This window comes from Tiliqua scincoides, chromosome 4, assembly GCF_035046505.1.
Source record: "Tiliqua scincoides isolate rTilSci1 chromosome 4, rTilSci1.hap2, whole genome shotgun sequence".
NCBI classification, from domain to species: Eukaryota; Metazoa; Chordata; class Lepidosauria; order Squamata; family Scincidae; genus Tiliqua; species Tiliqua scincoides.
The window spans coordinates 125,631,855-125,657,052 of NC_089824.1; the positions used below are offsets into that span (position 1 = coordinate 125,631,855).

The following is a 25,198-nucleotide window of genomic DNA, read 5'->3' on the forward strand; positions in this document are numbered from 1 at the left end:
GTTAGAGACACTGTGCTGGGACCGTAGAGGGGCAGTTATTCTCCCCCTGCTAAATATAAGAGGAGCCCCACTTAAAAAGTGTCTCTTTACTCAGCAGGGGTGACTGTATTATGATACATGGGAATGAGAGCTGATTCATATTAACACCTTATTCAATGCTGTACCATATTAACATCTCATTGGCTCTCAGAACAATCAGTCTCACAGATCAGTTTTGAGTTACAGAAATCCACTTTTTGTTCCATAAGGCAGTTGTGTTTTCATTTTCTTGTTAATTGGCCATAACTTTTGCTAGAATACAGATATTCCAATGGGGTTTGTTGCATTGCATTCCCCATTTGATTACCTTTCCAATGATATATAACATGATGGTATTATTTGTACTTACCAATTTTTCTCACAGTTTTGGCCACTAGTGTCAAGCTCAGCTTGTTGCCCCCCTAAAGCTTGTTGCCCGGTGCAGCTGCTATCCCCTGCACCCCCTTAGCTACGCCACTTCCTGTGCTGCACCCGCACTAGAAGAGATCACTCCCTAAATCAAAGCTGAAGATGCCTGTGTTTAGTCCCGGTCTGTTTTAGCCTATGAGTCTCTTAAGCATTATTAGATTATCTCCTGTTGTCACATCCTAACAGACTAGACATCCTAGACATCCTAACAGACTATATTCTCAGCTTTATGGAAAAGTTTGCATTCTCTTCCTGTTTAGAAATGTAGGTGTTTGAATTTTTGTCTTCTCCAAAGCAGTGTGCAGATGAACCATTTCAAGATTTGAGAGTGAATGCTCCTCAGTTCTTCAGAATTTTCAAGTTATTGGCTTGAACTAGGAAGTCGAAGCAAAGCTGCTACAGCAACTTATGAGAAACCCTCCTGACTTCCTGGAAACTGAACCAAGAAAAAAACTGTGTTTTTAGAGAAGTGGATACAATCGTCTATGACATCACTTTGGTATACAGTGTGACAGCGAGTGGTTAGCCTTTGGGTGTCAGAGGAAGCTGCTCTCTGCATGATAAGGACGCACGGCAATGTATGTGCCTAGCATATTTTGCATATGATTTGGACTTTTACAAGACTTTTTACACAGAGAGATAATAATTGTTTTGCTTTCCATAGACAGGCACATATGCTGTTTTGTAAGGATACACCTGACACGTGGATATAACCATGTTTTTGTGGCTTAAACTCTTGGCATTTGGCTTGGCCCTTGTCAACATGGTTGCTGCGGCTGAAGGTAGGTAGCAGTCTCTGATTCATTCCTTTGGGTACCACTGAATGCTCTTCTCGAAACAGAAGGCATCTTGAATCTTTAAAAAGTCAAATGATTATGTCTAAAAATCTCTTTTTCTCATACTGTGTTTTTAAGAAGCCAAGAGCTTCTTAAGAGCCGCTTAAGAGTACCATAATGAGAATATGGTAGACTGGAGAACAGCAATGTGTAGGACACATTCTATGCCATACTCCCAATTTGGGTGGGGTAGATCATCAGACCTGTCTAGCACCCCACATGAATAGAGAGCACCCTAGAGTGTGCCCCCAGAATCCTCGCCCTCAGGCATTCTGGAGTACACAAATCAATGTAGAAAGAATTTCTTGAGGGTTGGTCATTTCATAAATATTCTCAAAGTCAGTAGTTAAATGCAGACAACTGGCTTACCTCCTCGGAAACACCCTCATCCCAAGGTAATTTGTTCATCTGTAATCTGCACCATGCAATTAGGTTGTTGGTTGCCATAAATTGTCCTACATATATCTGGTGTTAGTTGAGTGGGAAAGCTTCTCTGCATTTGTGCATGCAATAGTTTGGTTGTTTGTATTAACAAAATACTGTACTCACAATATGACAAATACAACATTACTTTTGAAAGCAGTGTGCAAGAGTTTCCTTTGAATCTATTTCTTAATTTCTTTAGAATTTTTTTCAAAGACCAAGCAGTACCTAAACATGTCTAGATTTTAAGCTGATTTCATTATTAAAAATGCTTAGAATTGCAGCCATAATTTTCCTTATTTCCCTTCTTTTTAATAATTTCTTATAAATATCCAATAGAATTGTGTTGCAATTTTTTCTATGGAATTTTCTCTGTTATTGCTTCCTCAAGTTTATTTAAGCAGTAACATTACAACTGGAGGAATTTTTTCACCTTTAAAATAGACTTCTCCATTAACTTTTGAGCCACTCCCTGATCTCAGATCCTGTATCTAGTTCCTCATATTTCAAGCCCTATCGCACTAAAGTGTGATTTTTAAATGTTGTGTTTATTTTATATAATCACATTATAGGTATAATTATACCTGTCCAGAATGAACTAGACTTACTGAGCACCACCTGTGGTGATTGGGTGGAGGGCCTGGTGTTGATTTTCTCCCAGATCTGCCCCTTGCCAAAACCAAAGCACACATGTTGGTGATTACAGGTCAATTTATAAAGCAAAATTATTCCATCTAAATCTTTCTGTTCCATAACTAAGGGTCCAATCCTACCCAACTTTCCAGCGCGGTTGCAGCCGTGGCCAATGGGACATGCACTGCATGCTGTTGCGGAGGGGCCGTCACAGAGGCCTCCTCAATGTAAGGGAATGTTTGTTCCCTTACCTTGGGGCTACATTGCAGCTGCATAAGCACTGGAAAATTGGATAGGACTGGGACCTAAGTCATGTTGAAGAGCCAATCACACCACCCTGATCCCCAGAAGGCATGTGCATGTTGGTCACACACACAAATGCTTTTTCTGAGGAAACTAAGTTAGGTCACACCTAAGAAGCCTTGAGCTGGATCTTAAGAAAACTAGGGCTGATGATGTCATTGGTCCCTCTGTTTGGGAAGTTTACGACCCTCTGGACATCCCTACCTGCGTTCTGATCTGGTCAGGTGAACTTGGACTGCCTATTCAACTGGGGTATGTCAATGTCAGCATATGAGCAGTCCAGGGCAATTGTCCTGGCTGGACCCAGACAAAGAAGACAGTGAATCCACAAAACAACTGGACCATGCAGTAATTCTGCAAAACCATTGATTTCAAAGTGTCTCAGGGAAGCCTCTTTTCTATTAAATCTTAGGCTGAGACTTTTCTTAAGGGAAACAGATGAGGGACGGAACAAGAGTTGAGCCCAATCATCACACCACTTTTGTAATTAATGGCAGGTCTAGTGCAGTGTTTTTCACATTATGAAATGATGACCTCCCACCTTTGGGAGCCACATCAACCTAAAACCCTCACAGGATGTATGCCCCCAACTCCTGCACATTGCTTATTCCCCACCTGCCTGAGTCATCCACACCACCAGATCATCTACAGCTCATGGTGCTTTCTACGTAAAGGAAAAAACAAAACCAGAAACTTTCAAAACCAGAAACTTTTACCACTAATGGTTCCAATGTGTTTTGAGCTGGTGGCTCTTCATCAGGGCAGGATAGAATTCTTAGATAATGGTAGCTCTCTGGAAGGAAAAGGAGAGTCTTGCAGGGCAGTTTTGAGAGTTCGATTCCTAAATTACTTCTGTCCTATCGCTGTCCTATCCCTTGATGTCCTATCCCCCACCATTTTCAAGTTCATTGGGACTTGATTTCTCCAATAAATGGTCTCCTGCACCCTGAGAGATTCTGTTGGATTTTTTCACTTTGTGATGCTGCTCCCTTGTTTTTGGTGTTCTGCATATGGCCTGTCACTGTCCCACTTCACTCCTGCCTTGGAGCTAAACTATACACTTAGTGGTAAACTTTTGTGTGGAATCTTAGGTTCTCCTGCAAACAGGTTCTTCTATGCAAACAGGAGTTTTCCAGGCAGAAGTAGGAAGGAGGGGTTTCTTTTCCCCACTGGTCTCTTTTCTCCATTTGCTGAAGTAAAAATGTATCTGGGAATCCAGGCTTGAGGGTAAGGCATCCAGGAAACAAGGAAAAGCAGTAGGCAGGGAAAGGGTTAATCCAGGGATGTCAAACTCGTTTCATACAGAGGGCTGAATAGAATTCATGATGCCTGCTGAGGGCCGGAAGTGATGTCATTAGGCAGGAAGTGATGTCATTAAATAGGTCATAACCAAAAATAAGCACTTTTTTCTTAGGAACTCATTAGCTGCAAATAACAGAAGAGAAAATACACAAATGTTTAGCATATTTCAAGATATGGGAGAGACCAATTTTCATGTTGGCTGCCCTTTCAGCAGTAACACCTCAGCACTGCTCAGCAGCTGAGAGCCTGAGGGCTGGATGAAAAGCTTCCACGGGCCACATCCGGCCCTGGGCCTTATGTTTGACACCCTGGGTTAATCACTATTTTGCTTCTCCTGCTCTACGAATTGTGCCTGTCCCTGCTTTGCAGTAGGGAAGTGGCAGGTCCAGGTTTCCTGATATGGAAATACAGTATTATATTTTCTTAACAGGTTGCACATATTCTGCACCTTGTTGGACCTTGCCTCTTTTCCTACTTCTACTGCTGTTGGAGTGTTGCCCCTCATTTGCATGCAACATATTTGTGCTTTCTATTCTGCTAGTGAAATACGATCCTAACTTAGTGGTTTGCTGCCATTTTGAAAAGCAGTGGCCTACAGTAGTGGTTCCCAAACTGTGGGTCAGGGAACCCAGCAATTTTTAGTGGTTGGCAAAACTTTGCAGAAATGGTTAAAACAAGCTGTTACTTGGGGGGGGGGGGGAGAAATCTTGGCCAAAGATTTTCAAAAGTTTTCATCTCATGGCACACTGACAAGATGCTAAAATTGACAAGGTACACAATCAGTTTTAAAATTGACAAGGTACACCAGGCTTCCGGTGAGGGGGGGGTTCTTGTCCCCATTTGCCCTACTAATAAATTACCCTCCTACAGCAAACCCATAGACCATTTGTGGTGCACCAATGTTCCATGGCATACTGGTTGAAAATGGCTGCTCTAGGCAGTGATTTTTAACCATTTCCGTCTCATGGCACACTGACAAGGTATTAAAATTGTCAAGGCACACCATCGGTTTTCTGACAATTGACAAGGCACACCATGCTGTTGGTAGGGGGCCCACATCCCCCAATGGCCCTACTAATAAATGACCCTCCCCCCAAACTCCTGTGGCACACCTGCAGACCATTCATGGTGCACCAGTGTGCCACAGCACAGTAGTTGAAAATGGCTACCCTAGGGCCTCTAAACAGTTTGGGAACCACTGGCCTACAGAAATTCTGGTATTTATCAGAGCAATACCTACCAAAAGTTAGGGCATACTATCACAGCTTCTCAGAAAATATATGAAAGAAAAGTGTTGGACTGTTATAAAATCTCAGACCTCCCTGGACATTTTCACCTTCTTAGCACCTTTTCCCAGTACCCAGTTGTCTGCATTTAACTACTAAGTTTGCGAAGTCATTTTGAAACTACCAACCCTCAAGACTGCAGTGGTGGGGAGTGGAACATATTGTATCAAGGAACATGTCCTGACACTGCCTTTGCTGAGGTAACCGGAATCCAGGAACTGGGGGAGGGCTCTTGAAGCGAGAATGTGTGAAAGAGCCATCAAGGTTTGCAGCTACTGCAGTACAATCAACCACAGCTGACTTTGAATCATTCTGTGATTTCAAACACGATAAAAAAATATACAAACTAATCAATGAGAGGAAAAGAACGGTATTTGTCCCTTTAGTGTGGATATCTAGAACAACAGTTTTATGCCTAAATTTGCAGCAATGGTGGTTATTTTTCTGAAACTATTCTTTGCAGTAGTTTTTGGATTTCCTGATTTAAGCATGTGAATAGGCCTAAGAGTGCAATCCTAACTTGCCTTTGGACCGGCGCAAGTCCCTTGTGCCGGCCCAGGAGGACCACAAACGTGCCATAAAGTGACACGCACCAGCCCGCAGAGGCTGAATCCAGCCTCCGTGCCAACATGATCAGGGAGGCTTGTGTCAGCCGAGCTTGGCTGACGCAAGGGTCTGGGGTGGGTGGGGAGAAGGTGGGAGGGAGACATTCTGGGACAGGAGAGGGCAGGGGGAGGGCAGTCCTGACTGAGGGTGGGCGGGGAGCAGGAGGCAGGGCTAGGACCCGGCAGATATGCTGGATCCTAGCTCCCGTTCCCGAGCAGTGCAGAGTGGATCCAAGCCGCTCCGCTCTCCTCAGACTTATGCCACCTCCAGAGGTGGCGCAAGTCCGAGGAGACCCATTGGAGCTGCGGTGGCTTACCCAGGGGTAAGGGGAAGAGTTCCCCTTACCTCTGGCTGAGCCACTTTGGGCCCCTATCTTGCACTGGATACAGCACAGGCCTCCTGACCTGCCTGTTCCAGCGCAAGATAGAATTGCGCTATAAATATAAAACAACAGCTCAACCAACATCCATTCAAAAAGTAATCCTTTCTATTTGATAATTATATATGCATCATTAAGAGTGTGGCACCAGGGCCCATGAAAGGGTAGTGCAGGAGGTAAATTGTACCTAGGCCCGGAGTCAAAAAAGGGGCTCAGTAGCCAAAGGAGGGCCCCATAAATTTCCTGTGCTCTCAGCTGGCTTCATGGAGAGCAAAAGATGGCAGCTGGGCCAACTGGGAGGTGAGGCATACCAGGCGAGTAGATTTGGGCTGTGCGACAGGAAGCTCAGTAGACCTGGGTTCCAGAGACCTTTCCAGCTGTTTCTGCCCTTGCTCTGTTTTGACCCCTTCCTGCCCCTGTGCTGGTCCTCCCCCTGCCCTGTTTTGCCCCTCCCCTTTCAGAAGGGACCCCCTGATAAAATGCCTCTCAGAGGCCCTTTTTGGCACCTGTGCAACTATAGTAGTGGATTTATTCTGGAAAATTGGCACAAGTGAATATCCCAAATCAAGATGTTAGCTAATTGACACTGCAATCTGAGGCATGTCTACTGAGATGCAAGTCCCATTATATTCAATGGGGCTTACTCCTGGGAAGGCATGCATAGGATTGCAGCCTTAGAATGTTGCTCCATCTTCATTTTATTGTCCAAATAGCTGTCAAGAATCGAGCATAGGTAACTTGTAGAGGATGTGAAAACAAGTAGATAAGGCACCTTAAAGGCAAAATAACAAGATTATGCTCGGTACATTTCCTTGCCTGTTTTTCATTTTCAAAACTGACTTTCTACAGTTGCCTGCTGTTCCATTTTGTTTAGAAAGGGTAGGCCAGCATCTGTCTCTGCGCTCACTTCTATTGTGACTTTATGCAGCATCTAACAGAGAACGCAGGGAAAGGGGTTGGAAGGGAGGGTGTACGACAATAGTTGTCTTCAAAAGACCAGTTTTTATCGCTTTTATCTTCATGGGGTAGATGCCTAGGGCCTGTGCTAGCCTAACCAATTGTTGCCATAGAAATCCTAAGGGCTACCAAGATTTAGAGAATTTTCTAACACAGAGACGGCATTAAATTATTTCACAACTGGGAAGTAGGGAATAAGGTAGCTTCTCGTGGTTGCCATTTTTGAAGGGAGCATTGTACCCTAGTGTTTGCTCTTACAGTAGGCGAATCTGCTGCTCAGTGCTTGTGGGTGCATTTATGGGTTTTTACTCTTTCAAAGTTATGCTCACAGCTTTTGCTAAGCACTTGCACAGATTTGTTTTAAAGCATTTCAAGTGGTGGTTAATTATCCTAGCTCAGGGGTGTCAAACATAAGGCCTGGAGACCAGATGTGGCCCGCAGAAGCTTTTTATCTGGCCCTCGGGTTCTCAGCTGCTGAGCAGTGCTGAGGTGTCACTGCTGAAAGGGCAGCTAGCATAACTAGGCTCTCTCATATCTTGAAATATGATCAAGTTTTGTATATTTTATCTTCTGTCATTTGCAGATAATGAGTTCCTAAGTGAGAAAAAGTGCTTATTTCTGGTTGTGACCTGTTTAATGACCTGCTTAATGACATCACTTCCAGCCTAATGACATCACTTCCAGCCCTCAGCAGGCATCATGAATGCTATTCCGTCCACTGTATGAACTGAGTTTGACGTGCCTGCCCTAGCTGATCCATACGTACAGCAAATTATATGAGTCACTCCCCAGGGCCACTGAGAGCTGGCATTGGCTTGGGGGCAAGATGCCTGATTAGACTCCCGCTTCCTAAATCTTCCTACAAACCAGATGTTACTACATCATAAAAACAAGTTTTTAATTGACAGTTTTAGCTTAGCATGAGTAAGAATGAGACTAAATGAAAACATTTATCAGAATGGGATAATTTCCTTACTTTGATTATTGCTACTGCATTTCTTCTGCCTCAGCAAAGTGCTCCTCGTTTGCTTTTTCTTCCTCTAATAATGCACAGGCATCCAAGCACTGGCTTTCACTATCTTTCCTCATTACTAAGTGATGATTTTGAAACAAAGCCCAGGTAAAATAAACTTGCCTGCTCCCTTCTTTTTCTTCTGTACTCCACACTTTCATTGGTGCTCCTTACTGTTAACTTCACCTACAAACAATGCCAAAACATAGGTAGACTTGATCCAATTGACATAGATTTGGGCTATGTCAGAATGCCAGTGCAAGGGAGGGCACCAGGATGCAGGTATCTTGTTATCTGGTGTGCTCCCTGGGGCATTTGGTGGGCCGCTGTGACATACAGGAAGCTGGACTAGATGGGCCTATGCCTGATCAAGTGGGGCTGTTCTTATGTTCAGTGCCATGTGTTCTGGACACACATTAAACTAGAAGAAGGGGTGGAGTTGACTACTGGGGTCTAGAAATTCAGTGAACTGAACTGAATTTCTGGGTTCTGAACTGGGTGACCTACTACTTGGAGCTAGTAGTTCTGGTCTGAAGGTGTCACTTTCCCATGTTTGAATTCAGAAGACCTGGGCTATGTTTCCACTACAGCTTTAATCCACTTTGAATGCACTTCTCTCTCCCAATGTATTGGGGTAGTTTGTAAAGGAATCGGAGAGCTGTTAGAGCTATGAACAAACTACAGCATGCTTTGGGTTATAGAAGTTCATTAGAAATGGATGAAAGCTGTAGTGGAAATACATCCCTGGATAAACCAAGATTGGGGTACTTAAATTTATTTTGAAATAAATTGCTTTGGTACAGTATAGTTTGTTTTGTCATGGCCTGGGCCTCCTGGAAGCCTGGGCCCCTTGGATTTTGCCCTCCCCTTCTCAGGCCTGCCACTACCTCATTTCGGTCTCTTTGCCAGGTTGCGGGTTCAGGGCCAAATGACATATTATGAGAAATGTGTAATTGCACCTGAGGCTCAATGAGGTCCACAAGAGGTCACGGCATTGCCAGGCAATGGGGGCAGCTTCCCCTTTGCAGGTCCAGAGCAATAGACCTCAGACAGGCTATGGAGGAAGGGGATAAGCTTCACCGTTATCCTTCTCCCTGCTTGTGGCTCCTTGTAGGCTCACAGGCCAGCCAGCTTCCTCACCAGCCACACCACCACTGATCTTCATCCCTGGCCTGTTCCCACCTTATAAAGGGTTTGCGGCCCCCTCTGGACCTGCACCTCCCTCCCTCCCTGGTGTGATAAGATCTGTCAGATGATCCTGCCCCCCTTTACCCCCTTGCTCCCTCGGTGTCTCTATTCCTCCATGTATTCTGCCCACGTCACTGCTCTCTTCCAAAGTCTCGGCTCCAGCTGCAGCTGTTTTGCTGTGCGCAGCCTCCCTAGGCTGTAGGTCCTGTTGCAGGGGCTCTGTGGACTTGTTGGAAGGGCTGCCAGCCAGGAGGGAAAATGCTTCCCCCTGGGATGCCTCTGACCAGCTGGGTGCCCAGCCGGAACCTGGACATAGTGCATAGGGGTTGATGGGCAATCGGGAAGTTGGAAGGTTAGGGGGCTTTAGAACAGTGTCCCTACCATGGTTCTGACCTTGAACATGTGCCCTCCTCGTTATACTGTTTACATGAGAATAATTTTCCATTGGTTGCCATTAAATTAAATAATAAATTTTGCTCATTATCTCAGCTCATTCTGCCTTGTTTCACTCCTCATCATTTTTTCTTATTACATATTACTTACATGTTGCTACACTTTTTAAATATTTAAAATTTAAGAATATTTTGAAAATACAATTTAAAAAATATGAGCTGGCTACCTTTACGTATGCTATTATAGAATGAATTTTAATCTGGTGCCTCAATATGATCCTATGCGGCTCAAGAAGGATTTTTCATATTATTTTTTGGTGTTCCCAATCTATCAGAAGTGGAAGCGATGGCCACAAACCAATATGGAACATTGAGAAAAACAGATGCTTGAAAAACATTAAAGAGTTATTTTAAGGAAGGCAAGTGGACCCAATTTTGCTTTTATGTTTGGATTCAATAGTGAATAGCCCTCTAAATCAGAATGGTAGTTACTTGAGAGAGCTGATGGAGGCAGGGTGGAGGCGAGGAACAGGAAGTCAAGCAGAATTTCCTTCCCCTTTACTGTACCGTGTTATATGGCTTGCATGTTTAAGCATTATTTATATAGCATATTCCACCCTTCCCCTCCTTCTGCCCTCTCCCTCCGCTCATGACATGCCTCCACCGCCAACTTACAGGTGCCAATGTAAGCCTCCATAGCTTCTTCTGTGTGTGCCTTGCTGCTGCCCATTTGTGGGCCCAGATGCCCATGACGGCGGCCCAGTTTTTATACTGCCATAAAGGACCACCTACAACTCCAGAAGCAAAGTCAAGTCCAGGAGCGCTTTTAGGCTACGAGCATTAGGGGCATTTGGTGGGCCACTGTGAGATACAAGAAGCTGGATTAGATGGGCCTATGGCCTGATCCAGCGGGGCTGTTCTGATGTTCTTATAGCATGATCCTTCAAGGGGAGTGCAACCTCATCCAGAAAAGGCTGTAAACCAATCTTAGAATCAGTTTTGCATACTGATTAACAGCACCTCTGTCTTTTCTGGCTTTCACTTTATTAACTGCATCCAGTCCTTCACAGCTGCTGGTTGGCAACCTTCAGTCTCGAAAGACTATGGTATAAGCCTACAGCACCCGGTATTCCCAGGTGGTCTCCCATCCAAGTACTAACCAGGCCTGACCTTGCTTAGCTTTCAAGATCAGACAAGACCAGGCATGTGCCAGGCACTGCATTAAGACCTTTTGCAGTCTCCTTGATGCCAGATGGAAATGAGAGGTATGACTGGGTATCATCTGCATATTGCTGATGTTCCTGCAGCATCATATAGATGTGAATAGCACAAGAAACATGATGGAATCCTGAGGGACTCCACAGACCAGTGGCCAAGGGGTCGAGCAGCATTCCAACACTACCTTCTGATACCTGCCTGGCAAACAGGCGCAGAGCCAGCGCCAAGCTGTGTCCCAACCCTATTCCTGTCAGACAGTCCAGAAGGATACTGTGGTTGATTGCATCAAATGCCCCTGAGAAGTCTGCAAAACAAACAGGAACACAACTTCCCCTGTTCAGCTTCCAGTTTAGGTCGTCAGCCAGGGCAAGCAAAGCTGTTTCAGTTCCATAACTAGGCATAGAATTAGACAGTAAACTGTCAAGATTGTATTAATGTGAGTGACGTGTGGCTGGATTGTGTTGGTTGTCAGCATATTATTTCTTTAAAATCAGGGAAATGGCTCATAACTGGGTTGAGAGGTGGTGAGACTGGATGGGAAGGCGATTTCTCTCTCTCTCTCTCTCTCTCTCTCTCTCTCTCTCTCTTTATATATGGTTTTCAGTGCCAAAGTCACAGGTGGATCTGAATATGCAGTGGTGCAGGACTCTGAAATAATGAAAAACTGAGTTGCCTCTAAAAATATCAGTTTTTAAAAAAATACTTGTACAATTGTGAATGCCGCTTTTCCTATATCTATGACTTTTTAGCATTGCAGGGAGGGTGCGAGGGAAGGCAATTCAGACAGATTTCCTGTGCTTCTTGTATATTTCCATATCTTTAAAAAATCATTTTGTTTATTAACTTTAAAGGCTTTTTCAGAGCTGGAGAGAAAAGGTTGTCATAAGATATAAACAGTAAAGCACAGCTGGATAATAAATTTCTAGCATGTGGAGCTGTCTGCTGAGTTCCAACTGAATATATCAATAAAACAGAGGCCTTGCAAACAGGTCATGCTTGCTGGTCTTTCAAGAACTGCCAGACCATTTATCTATTTTCAGGCATTTTCTCCTCTCTTTGAAATCAAAACCATTTGTGGCCCTGGGTACCAGGAATTTCAAAACTACCTGTGAATCCACAGTCCAGATAATGTTAACAGAAAAAAGAGCTATTTTTCTACCATTTTTTTTTCTGTACTTCTCCTTTTACTATACTGTGGTTGCCATTATTTCCTTGGTGTCAACATGGCCTCAGTTGGTATGCATGCTTGGTTTCTATTTGTAGATTCAAAGTCTTATAATCCTTTTGCTCCTCATTCACAATCCCACAACTCTAGAGAAAGTTATTATTATATATATATATATATATATATATATATATATATATATATATATATATATATATATATATATATATATATATAAAGGGAGCCTCTGTGGAGCAATTTTTTAAATTGCTTTTGAAATATTTGTACTTGGCAAATGATGAAAAAAAGTCAGACTAACATCTGAACAACTGGTAGGAGAGGAGAAAAAGGCAGCAGATCAAAGCTGCTTTATATATTTCCTATAGCAACTACTGTTCATTAAATGAGCTAGATGGAACACAAAGCAAATATTAGGAAAATGTATGTTAGGAACACCTTTGCCTAGTACCAAGAAAGGTTTCTAGGTACACACATATGAACCATAAAGTTTCAGGTTGGGGTTGTGATTTGGAATAGAGGTTCTGAGTACAGGTAGCGCTCGTGAAACCAGTTTTAAAGTAAATAAGGAATGGAGAATAAATGGCCATGTTGAAGATTCTTAAGCGCAGCAAAATGTAGTATGATACTCTTAGCTCTGCCAGATTTTGCTTGACCTCATAAAAGGCAAAAGAGTCTACACTGAAACCAATCTGTGAGGATTACATTCTCAATATGTAGATCACAAACCAACCATTTTCTCAGAGGATCAGTACTACAGGGACCATGCAGTTGCAGACATGTGATGCCATTGTGGGGGATAGGCAGTCAAGAGGTGACTAGGGCCAGTGATTAATCACCTAATTGTTCTCACCACCAAGCCAAATACTGAGAGAGGAGTTTGGAAAACTGGGCTTCCTCCTCCTCCTTTGTTATTGTATAAGCATTTAGTGGGAGATGTCATTTTCCTTCACATTCTCTCCAAGCAAACTGTAGACAAAGGGAGTAGGGGGTCCAGGGGCCACCCTGGTGGCTGAATTTCTGACCTCATGGCATTTCTGGTCAATCAGCATGCACACGTCCTAAAAAGTGTGTACTGTATATGCATTCTTATGGTGTACCAGACTGTTAGCAATCCTACATGTATCTCATATAACTATGGAAACAATTCCATGTAATCATCAAATTCTTATAAGAACTTCAAAGCATGTCATATCTCTTTCCATTTAAAGCAAAATGCTTGCTCTTGCACTGGTTAGATGAGTACTTATACTTGTTAGGGTGACATTGACAATGTATCAAAGGGCAGAAGTGCAGTCTCATTAGAGCCAGGGGGTCTGCAGCCCTTGCTAAAATCATGCAAGTGAAGCAAATTACTCCTGCTCCCTTCTCTCGTCTCTAATGGGCTCAAAGAGCAGGAGAAAGATATACACGCGTTCCATATCACAGTGCCAAACCAGGTGAGCCTTGACACCTCAAATGCTAGGTAACTGCTTTGTTGATTTTTTGGTATTATTGTTTGAAACCTCCAACTACTACATTTCACAGTGAAATATGAACCAATAAACATTTGCTGTATCCCTGATCATGCTTGGGTGACTGACTAATCCTTATATACAGTACAGGATATGTTAAAAAAAAAATCAAGTGTTTTTGCTGTAGTTCAGTGAAAACAGGAGAGACTTTTGGGAAAGAGTAAAGCCTACAGAACTGGGTTTCAAGCCTGCCTGAAGTCTCTTTTCAAAACTGAAAAAAATGACAAATTTTTTATAGCAGGGTAACTGATTTCTGCAGTTAGATTTTGTAGTGTTTAGTAAAGATAAGGTTTCTATTGTGTTTTCTGAGTGCCCAAAATGCTTCACATGTATTATACTTGATGTTGTCCTTAGAAGAACCATGTAAGGTGACTAACAGCACAATCCCATTGTGTTCAATGAGACATACTCCCAGGCTGGTATGTATAAGATTGCAGCCTAAATATAGCCACATATTGTGTCTGAGGCACAGTGCTTTGCCCAAGACAACCTAGTGAGAATTCATGGCAGATTTGAACAGGGGATGTCCTGATTCACAGCTCAAGCTACAATCCTATGCATAACTGTGCAGAAGTAAGCCCCACTGAGTTCAGTGGGACTTATCAATCAACAATCAACAATCAACAGTATTTATATACCGCTTTTCAACTTAAAGTTCACAAAGCGGTTTACAGAGAAAAATCAAATAACTAAATGGCTCCCTGTCCCAAAAGGGCTCACAATCTAAAAAGATGCAAATGAATACCAGCAGACAGCCACTAGAACAGACACTGCTGGGGTGAGATGGGCCAGTTACTCTCCCCCTGCTAAAAAAAAAAAAAAAGCATGTATTATTTCCAGATACATGCTTATAGCATTGCAACCCCAGTCAGTATGTTCCCCCAGCTCTTATAAATAAGTCCCAATAAAAGGTAATTGTGTTTGACAGTAGAAGTAATTAATTTGGGACCCATGGATTTGATTTACCCCAGGTCCCAGCCCTGTCTGGAGGGCCTCACAGGACCTCCTGGACATGAGAAAGTGCCTTCTGCTTGTGCCCAAGAGGTGTTTGGAGGCATGGGGAGGTTGCACACGACCTCCTTCCCCCTCAGAGGACCTCCCAGAAGCTTCGGAGAGGCACTTCTGGTTTGACAAAAAAACAGAAATGCCTCTCAGAAAGCCTCTAAAGCACACAGAGACCTCCGCTTTAGGTCTTACTGAGTTCACAAGCTCTAAGCCATTATAAAATCCATGCATTCCAGCTCAACTTGTATGTGGCCTGCAGCCAGAATTTCATAATGGCTGAGCTTCTGTTGAAGTCATTCTAGTGGACTTCCTAACGTCAGGATCTTCCTGACAATGTCAGGATTGTCAATGCACTTCTCGTAATATTAGCAGGTGATTGATACTACCACTTCAGAATGAGAATTGTCTAATCAGGAGACATTGCACATGTTTATAAATATGACAGAACTAAAAATGCAGTCTTATTTATCATACATATGCTGGGCACTATGGACTTTATGTTTTAAAACATTTGAATTCTTTGTCAATAAAAGCTGGATCGGATGGACTTCTATAAATAAGGCAGATTAAACACACCCACTAATTTTGTGTCTGCTTAGGAAGATTAACAGCCCAATCGTGAACTGCCCGGCACGCAGGGCTGCCATTGCGCCAGAATGACAGCTGCAGCGTCCAGTGCGCCCCGGGAAGCCGCTGTTGCCTCCTCGGGAGAAGGGGACTTTCGCTTTTTATTGTTTTATGACATTTTGTGTTTATGTACTTTACATGTCAGTAAGGACAATCTATGGGAGAAAACTCACAAAACTATATTTTTCATGTGATGCTTGCAGTATGTCCTAGGTGGGCAAGGATCATATCATGAGCTAGGGCAAGGGAGGAGGGGAGAAAATATGATATTCATATAAGATATCAGCACTGCACATGATGATATGAACTGATTATGTGCTTCCACTGTGACTCTTTAATGGGAAGCCTCGAGGTTGACTCCTGAAGCCTTTTCCATAACTGGATGTAGCCACAAGGCAGTGGAGGTTTGGGATCAGAGTTTTCCTTCTGTCAGATGAGCTGCCTTCCCAGGCTAACGAGTCCCATCTATCCAGTGGCTGTTTATTTGCCTCTTACGACAAGTACAGCCAAACTGAGGGCCTATTCTTATCCCCAGCCCCCAGGGTACTATGAGGTACTGGTAGTATAAATATGTTGGTTCCTAATGAAAGTATATCATTCAGAAAAGAAAGCGAAAATGGCTTTCAATAGTCTAGTCAAACAATTATCTGTGTTGGACATTCAGATAAACCAGCCCCTCTCTCTAATGAGGAATGACTCTAGTTTTATGAATTTTCATGAAGTGCATACAGTGTTTGATTTTCAAGGGAGAATCAAAGGTGGCAGTTTTACTGAGTAGTGAAAAATGGGTCAGAAATCCATTTTGAGTACAACACAGGAAATATCAAAGGCCTTGGAACTTCACATTAGAATTCAGGAAATTCATTTTCATCTCTTCAGGCAACATTACAAGAGTCAAGAGATCTTTATTTGTAAATAACAAAGAAAAAAATACAATGCTGATGCTCAATTTGTTGCCTTCCCATGATTAATCTGTATCTATTCCTATATGCAAATGTTGTACAGTATACACCGTCATTTCTGAGAGTAACTAGGAGATCTAGGTGACTGTTTAAAGGGAATTTTGAAGGTTCAAAAAGTTTATTTGAAGGTTGATTTTTTTCAGCAAATATTAATCCATAGGTCTATAGCAAAACCTGCAAGAAGGGTCTATTTATGCTCACTCTTGGCACTCAGAGCTCAGTCCTAACTGTGCTCTCAGCTGCATGGTGGCTGCTGCACTGGCAAAAGTGTCACAAACATACCGTAAAGCACATTTGCATTGCCCAGAGAAGAGACTGTGCAACACTGCATCCAGGCATTTGGCTGAATGGTGCAAGTAGGGTTGCATCAGACAGTGGAGGGGTGGGGGAAGAGTGGCATGGAGCTGGAGAGGGGGTGTTTCTGGGCGGAGAAAAGCAGAATGATGGGCAGATCAGATCCAGGAGGAGGCAGGATGAGCAGAGGCCTCCTCCACTGTATCCTAACCCACTGGGCTTCCTTGATTTGTGCCAGTTATATAGCTTCTATAGTTATATACTGCTTATCTCTCCCTCTGTGTATAGCTATTGACTTATATAGCTGGTGCAGATCTGAAAACCCCATAGGGCAGGCTGAGGTTCAATACAGTGTAAAGGGAAAAATACACTGAGGAGATTTCCAGCCACCTCCTAACCTGCACTGGATACAGAGCAGGCCATGCAGACTTGTGCCAGCACAGGTTAGGATTGGACTATAAGTTGACTTGAATTGGCTGTTGGCTTCAGCCATTGTTTTAAGACCTTTCTCAGTATCCCTGGCGAAGCTAGAGGGAGGGTGGGGCACTAACTTTTGCAGGGAACCTCCCGCAGTGCACAAGCACCACCTCCCCCTCACCTTGGGAGCCATTCGCCTCCGTTTTGCCCCCCCCCGCCCAAATGGCTCCAAAGGGGAGGGGAGAGCCGCTTGCACGCTGCGGTGAGGCTAAATGGAGATGAATGGCTCCCAAGGGGAGGGGCCCATTGCACTCTGTGGTGAGGCTCCCTGCAAAACTTAGTGCCCCACCCCCCTCTAGCTACGCCAGTGCTCAGTATAGCTTTTATTTGAGAATAGCACAAAACCACTGATGAGGTGGTTCATCAGCTAAGCACTAATTAGCTAAGCAGTAATAAAGGCTAAAATCCATGCACACTTATTTGAGAGTAGGCTTCACCAAATACAATGCAACTTATTTTTGAATCAACTTGTATAGCATTGCGCTAAAGCCTACCTTGCCCTCAGATATAGAGTGAAGCCTTGTTCCCAACCTGCAGTTTTCACCCATTTTCACAACTAGTCAGCTTCCTATTTGAAAGGTCTAGTGGACGTCTCCAATAAGTTTCTGTCTGCATCAGTTGTGGCCAGACACAACTGATAAGATACAAAGATGACAGCAATCCTTGTGAATTTTATTAATCCTTCAGTCTAAACATTTTTGTGCCCTACCCCTACTTAGACTTCACATTACCCCTACCCCTAACTCTCCACATTAGCCCAACCTCCAAAAAAAAAAAAAAAGAAAAGAAAAGAAAAGAAAAAGAGAGAGAACAAATTTGTAACACTGTGGTACTAAGTATAAAATTCAGATGCAGCACTGGCATCAGAAATCCACAGTACGGCTTGGTTCAGACATGTGAAACCTGCTTTGAGGTGCACCATGGTTTGAGCTTCCGATGTACAATAATCAAACCATGCTTTAGACCAGGGATGTCAAACACGTTTTATACAGTGGGCTGAATAGCATTTATGATGCCTGCTGAGGGCCGGAAGTGATGTCATTAGGCAGGAAGTAGTGTCATTAAACAGGTCATAACCAGAAATAAGCACTTTTTTCTCACTTAGAAACACATTAGCTGCAAATGACAGAAGAGAAAATATGCAAATCTTGATCATATTTCAAGATTTAGCAGAGCCAAATTATCATGCAGGCTACCCTTTCATCAGTGACACCTCAGCACTGCTTAGTAGCTGTGAACCCAAGGGCCAGATAAAAAGCTTTCGCGGGCCACATCCGGCCCCCGGGCCTTATGTTTGACAGCCCTTGTTTAGACTCAGAATTCAACTTCATATGTTCATTTCCTTCTCTACAGTGCAACACTTTTTGAGATAGAACAATCCGTCAGTGCTCTGTGAATTCAAACATAATTGGAAAATGGGGTTAGCAGAAACTGTGGTTTAGAAATCAGCTTCACACTATGAATTCAGATCATGAATTGCTGTTTCCATGAAAACTATGATTAGTGGAAAAGCTCAGACTCAGAAATAACACAAAAGCATGGTTTAGCTAAACAAACCATGCATTTGTGCTGTTGGCACCCCACTTAGTACTGGTACCAGATTTCATGGCACCCTGGGGCAAAGCATTGGGTCTCCCCAGCACGCCTTATCTGACCCAATGGCACACTGGGTGTTACCACTACTATTAGTACTGAGGATTCTGGTGTCAGATTTACCAGGTGGGACCTTTTATGAGTAAACTCTAATGCCCTCCTGACCCTGTTTATATATTGCTGTATGGGTTATGATGTAGTTTGCTTCTGTTTTCACTGTCAACTTAGTTTTGACTTATTAATTTTTCTTTTTCTATACATTTTCATGGAAAAATAATGACGTTTTAACATGGTGGCCTCATAATGCCCTGCCATATTCCATCCCTTGATGTCCATGACTTTCAGTAAGCCTCACCAGTTTGCCTGGACCCTTTTTTTTTTTTTGACATTTGGTTTTCAATATAAAAGGAATGTTAAAGCTGCAATCCTATAAACACTTTCCTGAGAGTATACCTGATAGATTGAGGTGGGAGAAAATCATGATAATGAAATAAAAACACATAACACCACTTTCTGTACTTCTCACACTTGAGTAGACATGCATACAATTTTGCTGTAAACTATATGTGCCTCCATCTGTAGTCTAAAGTGGCACAACTGAAAAACAGGTTTATCTACTCATGTCCTGTTTGTGAGAACCAACTCTCAGTGAGCACTTGTTCCAGCTTTTCCACCGGAAGTATACGCTCCAGCATACTGTGGGGTTTACTTCTTCCTGCACTCTACTGCAATTAAACTGTTGGCCTTTGTAATGTTTTGCAATAGGATATTGCCAAGAGTCTTGCAATGATAAGGCTACTCTAACTAATATAAATGCACAGTAACTTAGGACACTGTGACGAGTGTGATTTTCCTTTCCAAAGGCTTTCATTTTAAAAGTTTATTCTGGCTGCAAAAAGTATAACTCATTCAGGGTCGATGTGTTACTTGAATGTTTGAAGAGGAAATGAATTGCATGAGGGATTATGCAATAATTTGCAGCTCACAGTTTGTGTTTGGTGTACTGTTAAGCTGGTCCTCTCCTGTTTGTAAAACTCACTCTTTATTTTAAGATGCACCGCTAATTTTTTAAAAAATCAACATTTCTTTAGAAATAGACAAGAGGTCCATTTAGTCCCTTGTTCTTCAGAATATTGAACCAGCAACCTATCAATATTATATCTGGGTCACAGTTCATTATCCAATAGTGAATTGATGACTTTTCTATGCCAAACATTGATTTTAGAGAGATGTTGGCAGCTTAGCAAAAATATCCTTCAGATTGCATCCCAAAGTTTTAGGCTGGAGGGGTGGATCTTGGTAGCAAAGAAACATACTAGATCGTATCCCCCATTTTTCAACCCATTTCACCCATTTCCTTTCCTAGGAAAGGAAACCCATTTCACCCATTTCCTTTCATCAGAAAAATAGCTCCCAAATACGCCAGCAAAATAGGACCCAAAGCTTACTTACCTCTTGTTGGCCTTCTGATTGTCCTCTCCACCATAGCATGTGATGTGAGCTCCATTGGCTCGGCTGCAAGCTATAGTATGGTGGGGGATAGGATTAGGCTGTTATACACCCATGGCCCAGTTTTAAGAGATCCTTATGCTGCCAGAACTAGCATTCTCAAAGCAAAAGGTCTTTTAGAGTTGTCCCAAAGCATGACACATCATTCAGTGTGGTCTGGTTGCCATCGCAAATATTGAGCCACCAAGTCCACGTGCCAACTGATGGAGGAAGAGCCCTGGTGCTCGTAAGTCAGTGTAGAGAGCACGTGGGGGTGGGAGGAACAGAGCAGTTAAAGGGAGAAATGGAGAGAAGACTGGGCAGGGAGTAGGGCAGATCAAGGCCTGGAAGGGGGCAGTATTAGTAACAGCAGCACTGCCAATATCCTACTGCCTTCCTGGCCTTGATCTGCCTTGCTGCTTCAGGTACAAGTAGACCCAGCAAGGCAGTGAGAGCTTACCCTGGGGCAAAAGAACAAATGTTCCCATACCTTGAGGAGGCCTTTGCTGCATGAAACTCTCCTGCAGGATGCAGCACACACCCCGTTGGCGTGGGGCATTAGGTAGAATTTGGTGGCTCATCTTAAACAATCTAAAATACAGGGGGGCATATCCACAGATCCTGTATCCATGGATTCAGTTATCCGCGGATCGAGTCCGGCTCCCCTGCCACATTTCCACTCCCGCACGTCATTAAGGACTTTCCTAGGCCTCCTAATGCCTTATAAGGCATTAAAAACATCATTTCTTGTTTCTCCGTGAAACTAAGTCACGGGTTTTGAGCTCTAAAGCTTTGTCTTTAGACAAAGCCTGGAAGTGGCCAGGGAGCCTGGAAGTGACCGGGGACAGACATCCCTGGTCTATGTTGAGCTCAGAAGCCCCTCCAGAGGTGAGGGGAGCAGAGGTTGCAGACCCCCAGATAATGGGGATGGGTGTTTGCCCATATTTCAGCTATCTGCAGGTGGGGGTTCTGGAATGGAACCTCCACAAATAAGGGGGCACGCTTATAGCTTATAGCTATTAAAATAAAAAATGGCATAAATACTAGACTTTCAGTTAGTCACTCAGGTCTGAGTCACTCAGGTCTACTGACCTGTGGTAAGGAAAAAAATGTTTCCACGTAACCACTAAGCCCCAAAGGCACTCCTTTCTGACCTTAAAGAGCTACTAGAAGCTTGTGTCAAAAGAACTAGCTCATTATATCAAATTATTATGTACAAATCAGTCCTCAACCATGGACATTTTTTTGAGAGGGGGGCTGCCATTTTGGGCTGCCAGGCATGAAGTCCCTGTGACAATGGATGTAAAAACTGGCAGAATTTCCCAGTCAAGATCTAGCAGCTTCATATAGCAACCTTGTATCATGTTGCCTTGCTGGTCCACAGTCCTCAACTTTGTAAACCTGTCTTGCTTACCACTTCCTTCCTGCCAATAGTATACAATCTTTCCTGTCACTAAGCCATATGCGCAGTTTTTCCTGTGTCTTACTTTCTTTGTGACAACTCCTCTTGTTAGCATGTCTCTACAAACAGTTTCTTCAGGTTCCTGCTTTGAACCACTTGTTCTTGAACCACTTGCTCAGTCTCTTGAGCAGCTTCCATAGCTTAAGTCCATCCTGATCTTAAGCACTGTGAGATTTCTTCAGAAGTTCATCAGTAACACAGCTCAATTCTTATTAAATTCCTTCTTGCCTCAATTCCTTGTCTCTTCTTCTATTTTCAAACCTAATTCTTTACCTATGCTTCCCTCGAGTTTCTTAAACTTACTTACTTGGCTCCCTTCCTTCAGTTTTCTTGTGCTCCTAGTCCTTTAATTTCACCACATCCTGAGAACCCTCCATGGTCCTCAGTCTGCCCCTGTATATGTTTTTATCCCAGCCAAACTTACAACTATCACTTCCCTCATAGAATTGGATGGCAAACTGTTTAATTCACATTGGGTGCAATCCTAACCCCTTATGTCAGTGCTTTCCAACACTGACAAAAGGACAATGCAGCTCTGAGGTAAAGAGAACACACATTCCCTTGCTTTGAGGAGGCCTCTGTGAGTGACACCCAACTGCAGGATTCAGCACACGTCCCATTGGCACCACTATGCCAGTGCCAGAAAGCACTGACATAAGGGGTTAGGATTGCACCCTAAACAACTGAAGTCCTGTTAAGAAGCATGGGGCATCTCCATAGTTACAGGACTTCCAGGAGCAAGCTGGGAAGACCCCCCCCCCATATATAGACACAGTTCTTATAGTTCAAACCGCCCCCCCCCCCCGCATTCTCTACAGAGACTTTGTTTGAGACAAATGAGATGTCCTATCAAAGATAGGATCTCAGAACACATAGACGAACAGGTCTTGCTGAGGGAGAGTCAGCCTGGCTTCTGTAAGGGTAAGTCTTGCCTCACGAACCTTATAGAATTCTTTGAAAAGGTCAACAGGCATGTGGATGCAGGAGAACCCGTGGACATTATATATCTGGACTTTCAGAAGGCGTTTGACACGGTCCCTCGCCAAAGACTACTGAAAAAACTCCACAGTCAGGGAATTAGAGGACAGGTCCTCTCGTGGATTGAGAACTGGTTGGAGGCCAGGAAGCAGAGAGTGGGTGTCAATGGGCAATTTTCACAATGGAGAGAGGTGAAAAGCGGTGTGCCCCAAGGATCTGTCCTGGGACCGGTGCTTTTCAACCTCTTCATAAATGACCTGGAGACAGGGTTGAGCAGTGAAGTGGCTAAGTTTGCAGACGACACCAAACTTTTCCGAGTGGTGAAGACCAGAAGTGATTGTGAGGAGCTCCAGAAGGATCTCTCCAGACTGGCAGAATGGGCAACAAAGTGGCAGATGCGCTTCAATGTCAGTAAGTGTAAAGTCATGCACATTGGGGCAAAAAATCAAAACTTTAGATATAGGCTGATGGGTTCTGAGCTGTCTGTGACAGATCAGGAGAGAGATCTTGGGGTGGTGGTAGACAGGTCGATGAAAGTGTCGACCCAATGTGCGGCAGCAGTGAAGAAGACCAATTCTATGCTTGGGATCATTAGGAAGGGTATTGAGAACAAAACGGCTAGTATTATAATGCCGTTGTACAAATCTATGGTAAGGCCACACCTGGAGTATTGTGTCCAGTTCTGGTCGCCGCATCTCAAAAAAGACATAGTGGAAATGGAAAAGGTGCAAAAGAGAGCGACTAAGATGATTACGGGGCTGGGGCACCTTCCTTATGAGGAAAGGCTGCGGTGTTTGGGCCTCTTCAGCCTAGAAAAGAGACGCCTGAGGGGGGACATGATTGAGACATACAAAATTATGCAGGGGATGGACAGAGTGGATAGGGAGATGCTCTTTACACTCTCACATAATACCAGAACCAGGGGACATCCACTCAAATTGAGTGTTGGGCGGGTTAGGACAGACAAAAGAAAATATTTCTTTACTCAGCGTGTGGTCGGTCTGTGGAACTCCTTGCCACAGGATGTGGTGATGGTGTCTAGCCTAGATGCCTTTAAAAGGGGATTGGACAAGTTTCTGGAGGAAAAATCCATTATGGGGTACAAGCCATGATGTGTATGCGCAACCTCCTGATTTACCTGATCCAGGTAAAATAAACTTGCCTGCTCCCTTCTTTTTCTTCTGTACTCCACACTTTCATTGGTGCTCCTTACTGTTAACTTCACCTACAAACAATGCCAAAACATAGGTAGACTTGATCCAATTGACATAGATTTGGGCTATGTCAGAATGCCAGATGCAAGGGAGGGCACCAGGATGAGGTCTCTTGTTATCTGGTGTGCTCCCTGGGGCATTTGGTGGGCCGCTGTGAGATAGAGGAAGCTGGACTAGATGGGCCTATGGCCTGATCCAGTGGGGCTGTTCTTATGTTCTCTCCGTGGAGTTTCAGATACTCTGTTGTGGAGAGTGAGGAGGCAGAACTATGGGCATTTTGGCATGGGGGCATGGCTTGCCAGCTCACAGAGGTGCTGTATTTATGGAGACTCTCCATGGTTACCACACTTCTGAACAGGACTTATATGTTCCAACATATAAGTCTGGGCAGCCAGGCACAGCTGCAAGCTGCTCGGATCTGCACCACCCTTAAGGTGGCGCAGATTTGAGTAGCCCCATTAGGGCTGCTGCAGCTAGACCCGGGGTAAGGGGAGTGATTCTCCTTGCCCCAAACTGAGCCACTTTGGGCCCCAACCTTGCGCTGGATATGGCCTCCCTGTTCCAGTGCAAGTTAGGATTGGGCTGCCCATTGTTCACCCATATTTTTTTACAAGAAACATACCTCTGGAGTTGTAAAAATACTGTATGTGCAAATTACCAAAACATTCATATAGGTGCTTTGTATCAAAGCATAACACCTATTTTGTACAGGTTATGCTGGTTGCCAGCTTGTTTCTGGGTCCACTTCAAGGTACTGACCTTTAAAGCCCTGGTTCTAGGTTACCTTAAGGGTCATCTTTGCCCTCACAAGTCTTATAATCAGCCACAGTCCCTGCTGCCCGGTCTGACATTGACACGTTCAGTTGGTGGGAAAAGAGACAGGGCCTTTTCTATGGTGGCACCACACCTCTGAAACCACCTTTCCAAAGATATTTTCCAGATTATGTTCCTGGAGGCTTTCAAACAGGTGATAGATTCTATTGCTTTATAAGGCTTTTAATGAATAATTCTATTGCTGATTCTGTTTTAATTCTTGTGGCTTGCTGTTGTGATTCATTCGTTTGATTGTTACTGTATTTTATTCTATGTGTTGTATGCTGTCTTTAAGCTGGAGATGCAGAAAAAAATACTTTAAATAAAGAACATGTTAGAAGTGTTGAAAGAAATATAAGATAAGATAACCTACATTTAATAAACAAAAGCTACTCCTTGTTCTAAAAAGGAAAGGCCATTTTAAGGTTTTTTTCCCCATTTCCTATTATTTTAATGCACAAGAACCAAATAGTCTAAACCCCTTTTTAGCCTAAAATAACAACTCACCTAAAGTTTCATAACACATCTAAAATAGGCTAAAAACAATAACTCACAGTTCCACTGATTAAAATTTGGTCTCACCAGTTAATGCCCCCCTCCCCCAAT

General features: G+C 43.5%; 1 protein-coding gene across 3 annotated transcripts in view; it reads left to right on the plus strand.

Moving 5' to 3' along the window:
- The first annotated feature begins 950 nt into the window (after positions 1–950).
- Positions 951–25,198, plus strand: part of PTPRC (protein tyrosine phosphatase receptor type C) — a 110,123-nt gene continuing 85,875 nt past the window's right edge. For all 3 annotated transcript variants that reach the window (XM_066625340.1, XM_066625341.1, XM_066625342.1), the window contains exons 1-2: positions 951–1,025; positions 1,112–1,229. In XM_066625340.1, the coding sequence (XP_066481437.1) occupies positions 1,163–1,229 (67 nt within the window). In that variant the 5' untranslated portion in view covers positions 951–1,025; positions 1,112–1,162. The remainder of the gene's footprint in view (positions 1,026–1,111; positions 1,230–25,198) is intronic.